The following is a 14,613-nucleotide window of genomic DNA, read 5'->3' as shown; positions in this document are numbered from 1 at the left end:
CCGGGAGCCTGTCCCACAGATGAGGACTCCCACCTGCTTAAACTGGATGGTAATGACCATGTGGGACCGGCTGCTGCTGGCATTCATGTTGGTCGAAGCTGTCATCCTGGTTTTTGAGGCCTGCTCCATCAGCTTTTCAATCTGTGCATAATTCTCACAAGGCACCCACTTTAGCCCTTCCACAAAAAACCCCAGCTGTTGATCTTCCCTGACTTTTAACCCTCCTGGAGTCTTGGTTCTGGACAGCAAATCTCTTATCTGTAGGAGGAGAGAGAAGAGGAAATGTCATCCAGTTTAAGAATGTGAGAATTTCATTTCCTTTCTTATCACTGCTTGCAAAATAATTGGTGCTCAGTTAATATGTATTAGGTAGTTGAATTAATACTGAGTTTCCATAGGTGCTCAGTGATTATAATTGAGCTAAGTAAGAAACTGGGAAATGTAAAAGAAAGACAAGAAAGGCTGGGCAGTGGCAGTACATGCCTTTAATCCCAGCACTCGGGAGGCAGAGACAGGCAGATCTCTGTGAGTTCAAGATCAGCCTGGTCTTCAGAGTAAGTTCCAGGACAGGCTCCAAAGTTACAAAGAAACCTTGTCTCAAAAAACCAAAAGAAAATGAAACCAAAACCAAAACAATCAAAGCATAAAAGAGTTCCCTTTTGGTCCCCAATAGCATCTCACCCACTGACCATAACGATTTCAGGGTGCGCATAGCAATGGCCTGGAGGTCAGCAGCAGAGAAAGGACAGAGTCTAAGAGAAAGGCACGTCTGGAAAGGAGGGGATTTGTTGTCATGGTTTGAATAAAAATGGCCTCCATAGGCTCCTACATTTGGATAGTTGGTCCCCAGTGGGTGGGACTGTTTGGGAAGGACTAGGAGGTGGGGGTGTGTGTCACTGGACCCGATTTTGAGAATTCAGAGTCCTCCTACTCTCCCTAATGTGCTCTCAGCTTCCCTTTGGTGGGTTCATATCTGAACTCTCAGCTTCCCTGCCTGCCTGCCTAGTGCCATGCTCCCCACTTTAGTGACAATGCACTTGTACACCCCTGGAACTGTCAGCCCCAAATAAGCCTTTCCTTGTATAAATTGCCTTATTGTGGCGTTTTATCACAGCAATGGGAACATAACTAAGACAGTGGCTGTGTGTGGCATAGAGAGTGAATGAAGGGACTCTGGTCAGCCCGGGCCTGGTGAGCAGGGCTCTGGCAGGCCTTGCCCTCCTGCCTTGCTACAAACCATTATATTACTTTCCTAAAGCTAGCCACCACGGTCTATTCCCTTATTTGACCACTCCCTCCTCCTGTGGCTGACTACCAAGGTCCAGTTATCAAACTCTTAAAGTCCCGCAATCAAAAGCTCCCTTTGGTTACCTTAATTAAATGCACAATCAAAATTACAACCTCATCCTAAGGCAGGGTTTTCCCTTCTACCTTTATAAGCTGTTGTTTTCCTATGGGCCACATCTGTCCTCTCTACCCAGAGGCAGTCCCTTGTCCCTCTTCCCCTTTCCCTCCTCTTCTCTCCTGTCCTCTGGCTCATGTCTTTGTCTCTTATTTGCTGCCCTTTGTCCCTCCTCTTGCTGAGAACTTGGTCTTGGTTTTGAGCTGACTCTGAGGTTCCCGACAGTGAAGAACAAGGAATCTGAGATGGTGCTGGAGAGGCCTGTGGGCCACATTCAACACAGGATGACGGGTGATCCGAGTCCTCATTGCTAATAATCCATGGACTCACTCAGGTGTGTGCGTTAGCACAGACTCTCAGGATGGGCACGGCTTAGTGATAAAGCTGGTGCTTAGGGTGTGCAAGGATCTGTTCATGCAAACAGACAGAGAGACAGAGAGAGAGAGCGACAGACAGACAGACAGAGAGCATGTAGAGGATGTTACCTGTTCATTGTAAATTTCCAGCATGCTAAACATGACCTGCAGAGAGAACAGAGATTCAGTGTTGTCCTGCAGTTCCGGAGCGACGCAGCCAGGACATAAACGCTCAGCAAAGGAAAAGCTAACTAACATTAGCGGCAGTAGCTGTTTCAAGCTGCTCGGTGCTCAAGGGATTTTATGGCACTGGAGAACCTCTCAATATAAATTTAAAAGAAAAAAAAAACTCAAACCAACCCAGGGAGCTGTTCAGCGGGCAGGTATACTGGCCACTCAAACATAGGGACCTGAGCTTGGCTCCCTAGCACCCACGCACAAAGCCAGGTAGGACTGTGCTCACCTGTAATGGTGGGGGTGCAGACAGGAGGAGCTCTGGGTTCGCTGCCTGCCAGTCTATCTAAAAAACATCAAACCCCGGCTTCAGTGAGAGGCGCTCTCTCAAAGGAACACGGTGAAGGGTGGTGGAGGGGACACCTATGTCCTCCTCTGCCCTCCACACATGGACACAGAAGCATGTATAGATACGTGTGCATGTACTTTCATATTACATACTCATACACGCACATACACAATTAAAATGAAAAGGAAAATGCACAAAACAGGGATTGTGGGCAGGCCTGCAATTCCAGCTCTCAGGAGGCTAAGGTGAGAAGACTCATTAGAACTTGGATGGGAGGGGAGAAGGTGGCTCCCGCCGCTGGGTGCTGTTGACAGGCTTTAGGATGGGCTTTACAGAGTGACTGGCACTGTATATGCTTCATCCACAAACCCAGGTGATCCAGTAGTTTCTAGAATGGGGTCTCACTACCAACGCACAGGTTCTGCATCTGTGCGCACAGCCAACATTGGGTCAGAAGCAGTAACATAAAAACCCTGTCTCTGCACCAAACGTTTAGGCTCTCGTCTTCTTCCTCTTGCGTCTGCTCTCTGCCACCTAGGACGAGCAGAGACAAGGGTGTGCCTACAGGTGTTTCCTAACATCTTACTGTTGTGTTCCGGAGCTAGTCACATCAATGACTGCCACCAGCATTCAAAGTTTGCTCTGGAGTCTTCCATGGGGGGACAGTAAGACCACCCTTGGTGCTTAGGTGTAATTCTTATGCCAGCATCAGACTGGGTCCAAGTCCCGTCACCATATGTGACATACAACTATGTACCTATTTTAGGACACACATGCAGTTGGCATTTTCTTGTCTTTCATAAGCGCCCATCCACACTGTAACCTGTTTAAAGGGGTTTTTCAGGCTGACTCTGTTCTATTGAGCACCTGTGGCATTCTCTGACCCCATGAGCCAAACCTAAGCTACGGCTAGGCCCTTTGCATTGGGCTCTGCTCCCTACTCAGGTCTGTGAGGGCCGATCCCTAATCACTGCGCCTGTTCGGTAGCCAATCCCTAACCACTGAGCCTGTTCGGTAGGTAGCTGCATTTCACGGCCCCAGCTCCAGGAAGTCTGTGTCGGCACTGGCGGGCGGTTTTACTTAGCTTAGTGTGCTGGCTGCTCAAGGGCTCTGCCTCACAGTAGTCCTCTTAAAGGAGCTGTATTGTTTTGTTTGTTTCTTTATGAGTTTCAGTTCTCTCAGACTGTAGCCCGGCAAGAATTCTGCTCCTATAGACACCAGCCCTGTTGCGGCCACTAAAGGCAGCTTTAACCAGCTCTCTACTGTTCTCATTAGGAAGAAGACTAGAGATTCAAAGGCTGGGTGGAAATCTGAGAGCCCAGAGAGGCTGAGTAACAACCAGCTAGTCCTCTCTCCTTGCTGGCATCTATAGAAGACCCATGCTTCCTCTTCGCCAAACCAGAAAAGCCTGCGCCACTCCAAATCCCACCCTACTGCCTTCTGGGTCTGGGTCTGTCTCTCCCAGATGCACTCTGAGGCGCTGGAATTATTTTTTGTTAACTAGCTGCTAGCACAGCCTCCTGACCCAAGGTTAATTTTATTTAATTAACGCAAATGCAAACTCAGGCCCAGTGTGATTGTCTATCCCCGCAACACACACATCCATCTGAAAATACAGATGCTGGTGCCTTCCACTTGTGGAAAATGAAAAGGTGCAGTTTCCAGGAGAAAGGATTCTGGAACAATGGACACATACCTGGAGTTCTAGGTTTTTCTTTTGCATCTTAATAGCTTGGAAAAGCTCTTCACACACTCTTGGAATAATACCCTTGTTTGTGCCAAAGCCAATCATGGAGTAGCTTTTTCCAGAGCCGGTCTGGCCATAGGCCAGGAGGGTAGCATTGTAGCCTCGCCAGGCACTGTCTAGAATTCCCCTTCCAATATCATGGAAGACATGGAGCTAGAAAGGAAATTGTAACTGTCACCAGGCACGGTGGCTCTAAAGTATTTCTTCAACACACATATGAACGTGTGCAAACAGTCACACACCACAGACCCCTTCACAGAACTGCAGTTTGTATCCAGGTTGCCGCCCAGAGGTCCATGTGTCAAAGGTTTAGCCCCCCAGGTTAGTAGCACGCCACAGGTTAGTAGCACACCGAGGCTGTGGGAACACCCTGGCCTCTTTCTCTTTCCTGCAGTGAGATCTGTAGCTTTGCCTCCCCCAGCACTGCCTGCTCTAATGCGTTACTCATCACCACGGGTGTAATGGTCTAGAGCCTACGAAATGAACAAAGTAGGCCTTGGCTCTATTTATTTATTTATTATGTATGCAGTGTTCAGCTTCCATGTATGCCTGCAGGGCAGAAGAGGGCACCAGATCTCATTACAGATGGCTGTGAGCCACCCTGTGGTTGCTGGGAACTGAACTCAGGACCTCCAGAACAGCAGCTGTGCTCTTAACCTCTGAGCCATCTCAGGTGTTTTTTATACGAACAGAAAGTTGCCTCATGCACACACCCTTAAAAAACGAACCTCCCCTCAGTGCTCAGTGCCCACTGCAGAAAGGATCAGAGACAGTAAGAGCCAGAGGTCAGGGAGGACCCGAGCCATGATGCTTTAGGACATGGCGGGACTCACAAGACCCACCCAACGGCCAGCAGTCGCCAGTCCAGCACCGTGAGGAGGGGCTCATGAGCTTCACTCCCAGCCGAGGAGATACTGACAGTTAATGGCTTCTGGGGGGACAATTTTCTTTAAGGGTATGACCCCTGGTAAGTTGAGAGGGTCCAGTCAATGGTCCCATATTCCTGAATAGATGGACAGCTAACACAGGTCTCTGTGGATAAAGAAAAGAAAGAGGGAGGGAGGGAGAGATGGAGGAAAGGAAGGAAACAAGGAAGGAAGGAAGGAAGGAAGGAAGGAAGGAAGGAAAGAAGGAAGGAAAGAAGGAAAGAACGAGGGAGGGAGGGAGGGAGGGAGGGAAGAAGAAAAAAGACAAAAGAAGAGAGAGCGAGAGAGAGAGAAAGGGGCAAAAATTGGGAGGGGTGGAAGAGTGTTCGGGAGGATCTAGGAGTTTAGAAGGAGCAAGGGGTGAATTCCACAAAAATACAGTGTGTGCATGCATGAAATTTTAAAAGAATTAATAAAAATATATTATAAAATCTGTTTAAATTTTTATTATTATTTTCATCATTGTATGTTTATGTACCCCATGTGTGCCTGGTGTCCTTGGACATCAGAAGAGAGCATCAGATCTCCTAGACTGGAGTTTACAGACAACCGTGAGCCATCATGTGACTGCTGGGATTGAGCCAGGTCCTGTGGAGGAGCAGTCAGTGCTCTCAACCACGGAGTCACCTCTCCAGCCCCTAAGAATATATGAAAACAGCAACAGTAGCAACAAACCTTGAGAAGCAGGAATGATGGTAGAGTGCCTTGGGAGGCAGAAGCAGAAAAAAAAAGGAAACATTTTTAAAAGTGGAATCAAAAGATGCTTGCACCACAATTGCTCAAAAGGCAGTGTAGCCTGGCTCCTTTTCTTTCTGGTCACGGCCACTGCAGCAATAGTGATCAAAGAATAAAACAGGGAGAATCATGGAATCCATCTGTCACAATATGTACATTTATGTAATTTATGCAGTTGTTAATTCTGAGAAAGGCATACACACCAACCTAGCATGATCTACTAAGGAGAAATTTAAAATAACTAATTTTAATACTATTTGTTTCTAGCCAGGTGGTGGCAGGGTAAGCTTTTCATCCCAGGACTTGGGAGGCGGAGGCAGGCAGATCTCTGAGTTTGAGGCCAGCCTGGTGCACAGAGTTAATTCCAGGACAGTCAGAGCTACATAGAGAAACTCTGTCTTGAAAAAAAAAAAACAAAAAACAAAAAACCCACCTCCCTCCCCTCCCCAAAAAACCCAGAAAACCAACAGAAAATGTATTTGTTTCTCATAGGAAGGAATAAAAAGCTGCATGCCTTTAATCCCAGCACTCAGGAGGCAGAGACAGGAGGATCTCTGTGAGTTTGAGGCCAACCTGGTCTATATAACAACTTCTATGCTAGCCAGGGCTTCACAGAGAGACATTGTATCAAAAAACAAAACAAAAATAGGAATACAAAATTGTTGTACTAAAGGGCTGTGTGGTCTAAAGGAAATGAAACGTGATGTAGTTTTCAAGAACACGGTGTCTATGCTTTTGCTCACGTGTCTAATGAAGTATCTGCAGCTCTTATTCTAAAGGTGTGTGTGTGTGTGTATGTGTGTGTATGTGTGTGTATGTATGTGTGTGTATGTGTGTGTATGTGTGTGTGTGTGTATGTGTGTGTATATGTGTGTGTATGTGTGTGTATGTGTGTGTGTATGTGTGTGTGTGTGTGTGTGTGTGTGTGTGTGTGTGTGTGTGTGTGTGCATGCAGGTACCCTTGGAGGCCAGAGTGGGTTGTTGAGTGCCCTGGAGATGGAGTCACAGGTGATTGTAAACCATTCAACGGCGGTGCTGGGCAAGAGCAGCCAGAGCCACGACCCACTGAGCATCCTTCTGTCCAGCCTGGTGGTTTAGCAGCTGCTGGGCAAACCTCAGATGGGATTGCCAAGTTTAGCAACTGGACTTCCTTCTTGCTGACACTATTGAAATCTTAGAGTTGTTTTTTTTGTTGTTGTTCTTAGTTGCAATTTTTAAAACTACAACTATTTCTTTAATTTATTTTGTGTATTTGTGTGTGTGTGGAGGTCAGAGGACAGCTTGTGGGACTTGGTCCTCTCCTCCCATCATGTTGGTCCTAGGGATTGAGTTCAGGTCATCAGACACGGTGTAGGCGACATCTCACCAGTCGTTGTCCTTAATTTTCATAAATTGAAAGTTTCAAGTAGTACAACATTTTGTTAAGTACTAGGTAAAGAGTAGAAACATTTCATAAACATTTAGTGGTGCAGTCTTCCACTGGGATGTGGTGTGGCTATTATCTGTATGCTGAGAAATCTGGGACATCTTGGAGTCTTCCAGTTTCTTTCCAACACATCGTTCTGTGACCAGAGAGAAGATTTGTCTTCATTTTGTACTTCTTTGTTAATTGGCTTTCCATTGTTATAATACCCAAGGTAATCAATTTATGGAGGAAAGATTGGTTTGGGCTCATGGTTTCAGTTCATGCTCAGCTGGCCCCATTGCTATGGTCTGTGGTGGCATGTACCATGGCAGGAGCATACGACAGAGACTTGTCTCCCAAAGCTAGAAAGCAAAGTGAGAGAGAGGAGGGGCAGGGGTCCCCACATTTCCTTCAAGGGCATGCTATTATTCAGAGTTCCTGCTACGCCGTCTCTCCTCTCCAAAGCCCTACAAACTGAGGAGCAAGGCTTGGCAATCACATGGTTTCTAAGGATCTGAACTCAGGTCTGCAGGCTCCGGGAGCAAGTGCTTTGCCAACTAAGCCATCTCATTGCTCTGGCAGGGATAATATTGAAGTGTTCATAGTGCATTATAAGGGAAAACACAAACCACAAAATCTACCATTGAAGCTTCTAAGTGACTTACCTGGCCTGCGAATTTACTGGTCGGATTAGATGGAATAAGGACCCCATCTTCATCCTTTTGAAAGCCATCATGAGACCAATAGGCCAGGTCAAAGGTGAAGGTCCTCAGATGCTCTCCGTTCTTAGGGTCTCGGATGGTGGTGCTTTGGGAATGCATGGAAATCACACATTGGCTTCCGGAGCTCTTCTCTCTCTATAGTTGGGTTATAAATTCAGAATCATAGTGCACTCCTGCTGGAAGAAGTCACGTGTCCAGCCCTGCACACTTTTTTTATGAGTTGCCTTGGCCAGGGTGTCCCTTCACAGCAACAGAACAGTGAGAAAGCCTGATTTAAAGCTTTGTTCTCGGACCAGAGTTGTAGGACCTGTGCAGCCCCATGCTTCTGCTGGTAAGACTCACTTGGTAACCCCAGTCTCATGGCACCTCGTGACTGGTTCTCATGTGCTGGGATTTTTTTTCTGGAAAACTTGGCAAGCCAACCAGAAAACTGAGGAACTGGACAAGAGAAAAGAAGCTTGAGCAAGAGGGCACACAAGTAAGATGCATATTTCTGTATGGGAAGGGGTCCTCTGTATGGTAAACGTGTCAAAGGCATTGCTGGTTTGGAACAGCTGTTTGCTTAGTGTCAATTATACCACTGTCAAAAGGAAGGGCAGTGTCTTGCTACTGCAGTGGGGTTGTTTCTGTGGACTGGATGGCCACCAGTATCCAGATGGCTGTGGACAAAAGAGCTCAGAAATCAGAGAAGCACCGGGTGGTGGTGGTGCTTAATCCCAGCACTAGGGAGGCAGAGGTAGATGGATCTCAGTGAGTTCAAGGCCAGCCTGGTCTACAGAGCAAGTTTCAGGACAGGCTCCAAAATGACACAAAGAAACCCTGTCTCCGAAAAAAAAAAATCAGAAGAGTTACAGCCTGCATAATGCTAGGGAAATGGACAGCTGGGACATCAAGGAAAAAATCCCAGTGACCAGCTTTGTGCAGTAGGTAAAGATGGGAATGGGATCAAGGGGAAAGCCCTACCTCATCAACACACTGAAGGACACGGACTGTGAGTGGATTCTTGCTTTTCTGTGACTACTGACATAAAGCTGTAGAATGTGCCAATAGAGACAGAAATCTGGACTGTTCAAGATGGTACTGATGCAGAACTTCTAGACAGCTAGCAAAATCACAGGGTTTTCCCGTGGAGCCCTGGCTGTCCTGGAACTCACTCTGTTGACCAGGTCAGAGATCTACCTGCCTCTGCCTCCTAAGTGCTGGGATTAAAGGCTTGCACCACCACTACCTGGCTAACACAATCTTTTCAACAAGCATTCCTGAGAACCTTGCCTACTTGGGTGAATACTCTGGGATATGGAAACGGCATTTCTGTGAGAAGAAACTGAGCTGATGTGGGAGTAATACCACCCATCGTCTGGCCCGAGGAAGAGCATCCAAACTGCCTGCCAGATCCAAGGAACTCGGTCCACAGTAGAATTGATCTTTGCGGCCATCAGAGAGGCGTGCTAGGGCAGGTAGCTCAGGGGAGTCTTGAGTATTTTCTGGGAATTATGCATGTATGGGAGAAACCACTTATGCTCGGGCGATTCAATGACCTGGGGATTTTTTTTTATTTATTTTTTATTTTTTTTTAATACAAGGTTTCTCTGAGTAGCTTTGGAGCCTGTCCTGGAACTAGCTCTGTGGACTAGGCTGGCCTTGAACTCACAGAGATCCACCTGCCTCTACCTCCCGAGTGCTGGGATTAAAGGCATGCACCACCACCTTTCTTAGTTTGGAAAATCCATTTTTATTATATTCCATTTTATTATTAGCACGTCTGACGTATGCACATATGTGAATGCCCGAGTGTGTGCTTGCATGCACCCTCACCACAGTGCATGTGGAGATCAGAGAACAACCTTTGGGAACTATTTCTCTCCTTCCACTGTGGGTCCCGGGGGTCAAACACATCAGGCTTGTACACAAGAGTGTTTACCCACTGAGCCATCTCACCAGCTCAAGACAGTCATATTTCTGAGTAGAATGAAAAACAAGCTTACCATTTACTTCCTGAGGATGGAGAGCCCCCACCCTGTCCCCGCCTCTGCTCATGTGGTTTTTATTGAGAATGACCGCTGAAGGCTCACGTTTGAATGCTTGGTCCCCAGTTGGTTGACCTGCTTGGACTTAGGAGCTGTGTCACTCGGGATGAGCTTTGAGGTTTCAGTTGGCTCTCTTCCGCCTGTGGTTGTTGTCTGAGTATGTCTCTCAGCTACTGCTCCAGTCCCAGGAGACCCCAAATTTAAGGCTACCTTTTATAAGTGGCCTTGGCCTTGGTGTTTTGTCACCATAAGAAAAGTAACAAAGCCCAGTTTATGATATGGACAAGGTTATTATTGGTGGCTTTTGAGAAACTGGGCACAACTTGCCATAAAACTTGACAATAGAAAGAACAGGCAAAAATGAAAAGGGAAAAAAGGGAGGATGGGTAGCCCTTGGGCTAGAGAGCAGGAATGGTGGTGTATGATTTGTGCCATTCCTGGACTCCAGGAAAAAGATAGCCCAGTGTAATCTTGGTAGCTGAGCAGATGGGACGTAAGTACAAATCGTAGTTCTCACCTTTCCCGTCTGCTGCCCGTAAAGGATGAAGCTTGTTGTAGGGCATAGGAATGGGCTCCCAACTCCATATTATAAGAAGTGGAGCCAAGATTTTATCTCAGAATAAGCTTTAGAGGGTGACACGGACCTCCCAAGGAACTCACTATCACTCGGCCTATGAAGACAAGGAGCGTGTCTGCTCTGGCAGACACAGGTGCTGAGGGCACACAGGCTCACGGCAACTGAGGATGCTTTCCAGGGCCATATAAAGTAACTGGTGGACGGGGTAAGACCATCAAAGACAAACAAGTGCTTTATGCCTGGGAATTAGGAGAACACCTCCATTCTATTTTGTACTAATATCCCTGGTCCCTCAGAACATTCTGGGAGGTAGGTATTCTATTAGGAAATATACTACAGATCTGGGAAAGGGAAAACGGGTTGTAAAGGCAATATTGACCCTTGACCTCCTCCTGACCCTGTAGTACTTACTTTTCTCATGCCCATGACAAAGTACTTAAGCAAAACAATTTGAGGAAAGGGCTTATTCGGGCTGTTTCAGGTCACTCACTCTGTGGGTTAGGCATGATGGTGGGATAGCTCGGGGACTGGTGGGCAGGAGTTTGTAGCAGTTTGATCAGGAAGCCATGATGGGACTCTAAGCAAGCTCAAGCTGAAGATCTTAGTAGCTCTCAAAGGCCAGCGAGGCCCTATGTCCCAAAGGCTCCACAATCTTCAGAAATAGTGCCACTGGCTGGGAAGCAAACATTCTGACATGCAGGCCTGTGGGGGACATTTCCTATCCAAAGCATTTAATACAACATGAGGAGGCTCACAGTAAACACTGGCAATATAAGCTGTCCGATGAACCTGGCGGGAGTGGATAGGCTGAACGAACAGAGGATGGGATTTTGACCTGCTCACATTCTCTTCAGTAGCCCAGTCTTAGTGAGAAAGTCAGATGGGACTTGAGGAAGCTCAGCCAGACAACCTCCCATCCCGACTATACACAGAAACCTGCGCCTTCTCTTGGTCTTGTGCACACCGCCCTGACATCAGGTGGTAGCATTTTGAGCACCCCTTATAATTGGATCCATAGAACTGGACAGTCTAGGTCCTGTCCTAGAGTAGCCACATATGCCGCTCACCAGATTGCCTGGACCAGACTCTGCTATGGTGACACTATGCTAATCGGTGAAGATGGGAACCCTTCAGAGGACACAGAGTATGCACTCACCCATCTACCCATGAGGGTATGATTGGTAGCTCAAGATATCTGAGACATTCTTAGGGATGACTGGTGGGTAAAACCCTTTTGATTCTTGACATGGGGTGTGCGCGCGCATGTATGTGTAGTGTATAAAGTGCACACTTCTCATCTCCTGTATGGCAAAGGTGTACAGGGTGTACACAACTCCCATAAGATTCTTCTTGCTCATGTAATGTGATGTCTATGTCCACAGTAGGAGCTAATGAAAACAGGAGCCACATGGGGCTGGGATGGTCTCCATAGGAAGCATTTTAAAAGGCACACTGCCACAGGAGGTAACTGAGTGCCTCCTTGCCAGTCAGTCAAGTTAGCTGACATTTGCAGATTTATGAGCTGGGCTCTCAGGCAAGAACGGGACAAAAAAGTACCTCTAGGTTTTGGTCCCAGCTTTGGAAAGAAGCAGAAAATCAACTAGACACTTACCCTTTATTGTTTTAAAAATTCCTAGATTTGTATATGTGTTTTGCCAGTATTATGTGCATGCCTGGTGCCCATGGAGGTTAAAAGAGGGCACCAAATGTTCTGGAACTGGAGTTATGGATAGTTGCTAGTCCCCATGTAGGTGCCGAGTCTTCTCCAAGAGCAGCCAGTGCCCTTAACCACTGAGCCATCTCTCCAGCCCCCTGGATACTTCCCTTTAGAACCAGCATTTTCTGGTAGTTGGAAAGCGGACAGCAGGTTCCAGTGGTCACAATGGGCACAGCGCAGTTCTCTACCTGGCAAGCTCATTCCCGCAGTATTCCCCACTCCTGCAGAGGGGCTTAGGCCTAGAGGCTTCTGATGTGTGGAATGGACAGTGTGCCTACAGGTGCTAAGGCAGGATAGGACACAGCCAAAGGGAAGGGGCGGCCTCATGTACAAAGATCTCAAGGGCAGCAGACTCCACAAAAAACTATAGATTTGCACACAAACCCATTAACATTGTGGCTCTGCATGGTCTCATTATAACTTAGGTCATAAATTTGATTCTCCTACCTCAGTATGCTGTGTGGGAATCACATGTGTCCACACGACAAGACCTACTTTTATGAAAGCAGATAAACTTTTTTGAGTGTTTTTGAGACAGGGCTTCATGTAGCCCAAGCAGGTCTTGAATGCCCAACACAGTCAAGGATGACAGCTTCCAGTCGGCTGCCTCTCCCTCTTCATGCCTAGTTTGACAGAGTGCTGGAGATTCACCCTAGGGTCAACACATGGTGGGTGAACACTCTATCGACTGAGCTACATCTCTGCCCCCATACATGTATTAAAAGCAGATACCACACATTTCTATGTACCAAACTGTATTGGGTTAAATAATTATTAACTTGACAGTATTTCTCTTGTCAGTTTTTTTATTGTGCTACTTGTACCAAGGAATGAAATTATTTACTAAATTATGCTTAGATCTTTGTTATTCATTTGACAAATTCATTTAAATAAGTTTAATATTTCATAAATGACAAGCAGCTTAAATACAAATTCAGGAACTGTTATTAAAAAATGAATAAAATCAGGCAGTTATTGTCACCAAGGCAATGAACATGGACTGACCTGGCTGAAAGGCCGCACGCGCACCGCCACTCGCACACTGTCTGCGCTCGGCACAGGCGTTGTCCCCATTTCCTCATTATCCATAATGCTATTTGATAGAAAAATAACATACAAAGCACACTGCTACACTTCACACGAAAACATCCAAAGCTTAGCTGACAAAGGCAGTGTTTCTAGGTATCAATTATTAAGGGTCCATTCATTACACTATCAATTACCTGTCATCAATTATTCAACAACACTTATTTATTGATGGATTTCATAGCCTCCATCGAGCGCCATAACTTGTGCACACTCACACAGCCGAAGAGGGCGTCTGTCTCTCCTTCCACATCTACTCACACTCTTCCACTCTCCAGATCTGGGCCTGAGGTCCTTGGTGATTGCAGTTTTAAACCTGAATACTAGGAGGCTTCTGTGATTCCGTAGCTTGCACAGCATGGGTGTCGACAGTCTGTCCGGGCTCCTCTTCCCAACGCCAGGCACACACCAGGTGGACTGAGTATTCACATTTATTTCTCAAATCCTTTCATGAGGTTGCTAAGAAGCAGTGAACCGGTCAATCTAACCTGGATAACTAGTCTCTAAATTGAGAGACAGGATAGTCTTTAAAGTTACTGAACAAGAAATGCCAGCATTATAGTTAACCAATGCATTACTGGAAAATTACTCTTTTGAGGTAGATTACACAAAATTTGTAAAAGTATAAAAAGGCAAAATCACATGCCCACAAACCAAATTCAACACAGTGCCAGGCAAAGCCCAGGAAAGTACATGTGACGATTAGAAATCTGAGTAACAGGTTCAAAGTGCATAAATTATAAAAGAGCAACTTTAAAAAATAACCAACAGTCAGTCACCCGCATTGAAGACTGGGTCTAGTATCAACAGAGAAAGAAAATGGACAAATATCTAGTAGCATATAAAATCACGACTAAGACAGAAATTCCCTCTCAAAAATCTAACAGACACACAGTGTATACTTTACAGTAGTTTATTTAACATCCCAAATAATAAGCCATATTTACATATCATATAAACGTATCAAGTTTTATAAAATGCCTGGACTAGAAGAACCATACTCCATATGGAGCTACTTTACTTATTTACTTGTTTACAAATTGTACAATTTATATAAATTATTTCCTTTCAAATTAGGTGACCTTTAATAACCCACACAAATACTGATGACGTCACAAACAGGTGCATGTTAAAATCTTGGGCTAAAAATTACAGCATTTTCCTGCGTAAAATTTGCTTTGGAAAGGAAGACAGCTTCTTTTTGCCCCTTCCAAGAGTTTTTCCTGCTACTTCTGTAGCTTTTCTTCGTTTGCTGATCTTTATTTCATCAACTGGGCTGGCCAAGGGAGATATCAGCTTGATTTCCACAGGGGGAGGTGACCAAGAACCTTCTTTTTCCGTATTTCTGAAAGAGAGAAACCGTCAAGTAGGAGCAGGCACAGCGTAGTGC

The 14,613-nt window shown here is 46.1% G+C and overlaps 2 protein-coding genes across 4 annotated transcripts in view; both read right to left on the bottom strand.

Annotated features, from left to right (window-relative positions):
* LOC125401997 (kinesin-like protein KIF28) overlaps positions 1 to 13,968 on the bottom strand; it is a 49,496-nt gene extending 35,528 nt beyond the window's left edge. For both annotated transcript variants that reach the window (XM_087906089.1, XM_087906090.1), the window contains exons 1-5: positions 13,143 to 13,968; positions 7,760 to 7,951; positions 3,978 to 4,181; positions 1,888 to 1,923; positions 34 to 258 (exon numbers count right to left, since the gene is read on the bottom strand). In XM_087906089.1, coding sequence (XP_087762215.1) covers positions 34 to 258; positions 1,888 to 1,923; positions 3,978 to 4,181; positions 7,760 to 7,951; positions 13,143 to 13,226 — 741 coding nt within the window. In that variant the 5' untranslated portion in view covers positions 13,227 to 13,968. The remainder of the gene's footprint in view (positions 1 to 33; positions 259 to 1,887; positions 1,924 to 3,977; positions 4,182 to 7,759; positions 7,952 to 13,142) is intronic.
* Positions 13,969 to 14,120: 152 nt separating this feature from the next.
* The window catches only part of Ahctf1 (AT-hook containing transcription factor 1), a 56,104-nt gene continuing 55,611 nt past the window's right edge, over positions 14,121 to 14,613 (bottom strand). For both annotated transcript variants that reach the window (XM_085687635.2, XM_048436470.3), the window contains exon 36: positions 14,121 to 14,568. In XM_085687635.2, the coding sequence (XP_085543761.2) occupies positions 14,373 to 14,568 (196 nt within the window). In that variant the 3' untranslated portion in view covers positions 14,121 to 14,372. The remainder of the gene's footprint in view (positions 14,569 to 14,613) is intronic.

The sequence above is a fragment of the Myodes glareolus genome, chromosome 5 (assembly GCF_982192425.1).
Source record: "Myodes glareolus chromosome 5, mMyoGla1.1, whole genome shotgun sequence".
NCBI classification, from domain to species: domain Eukaryota; kingdom Metazoa; phylum Chordata; class Mammalia; order Rodentia; family Cricetidae; genus Myodes; species Myodes glareolus.
Note: the sequence above shows the minus strand (reverse complement) of the source record. Positions and strands in the feature narration are given on the sequence as shown.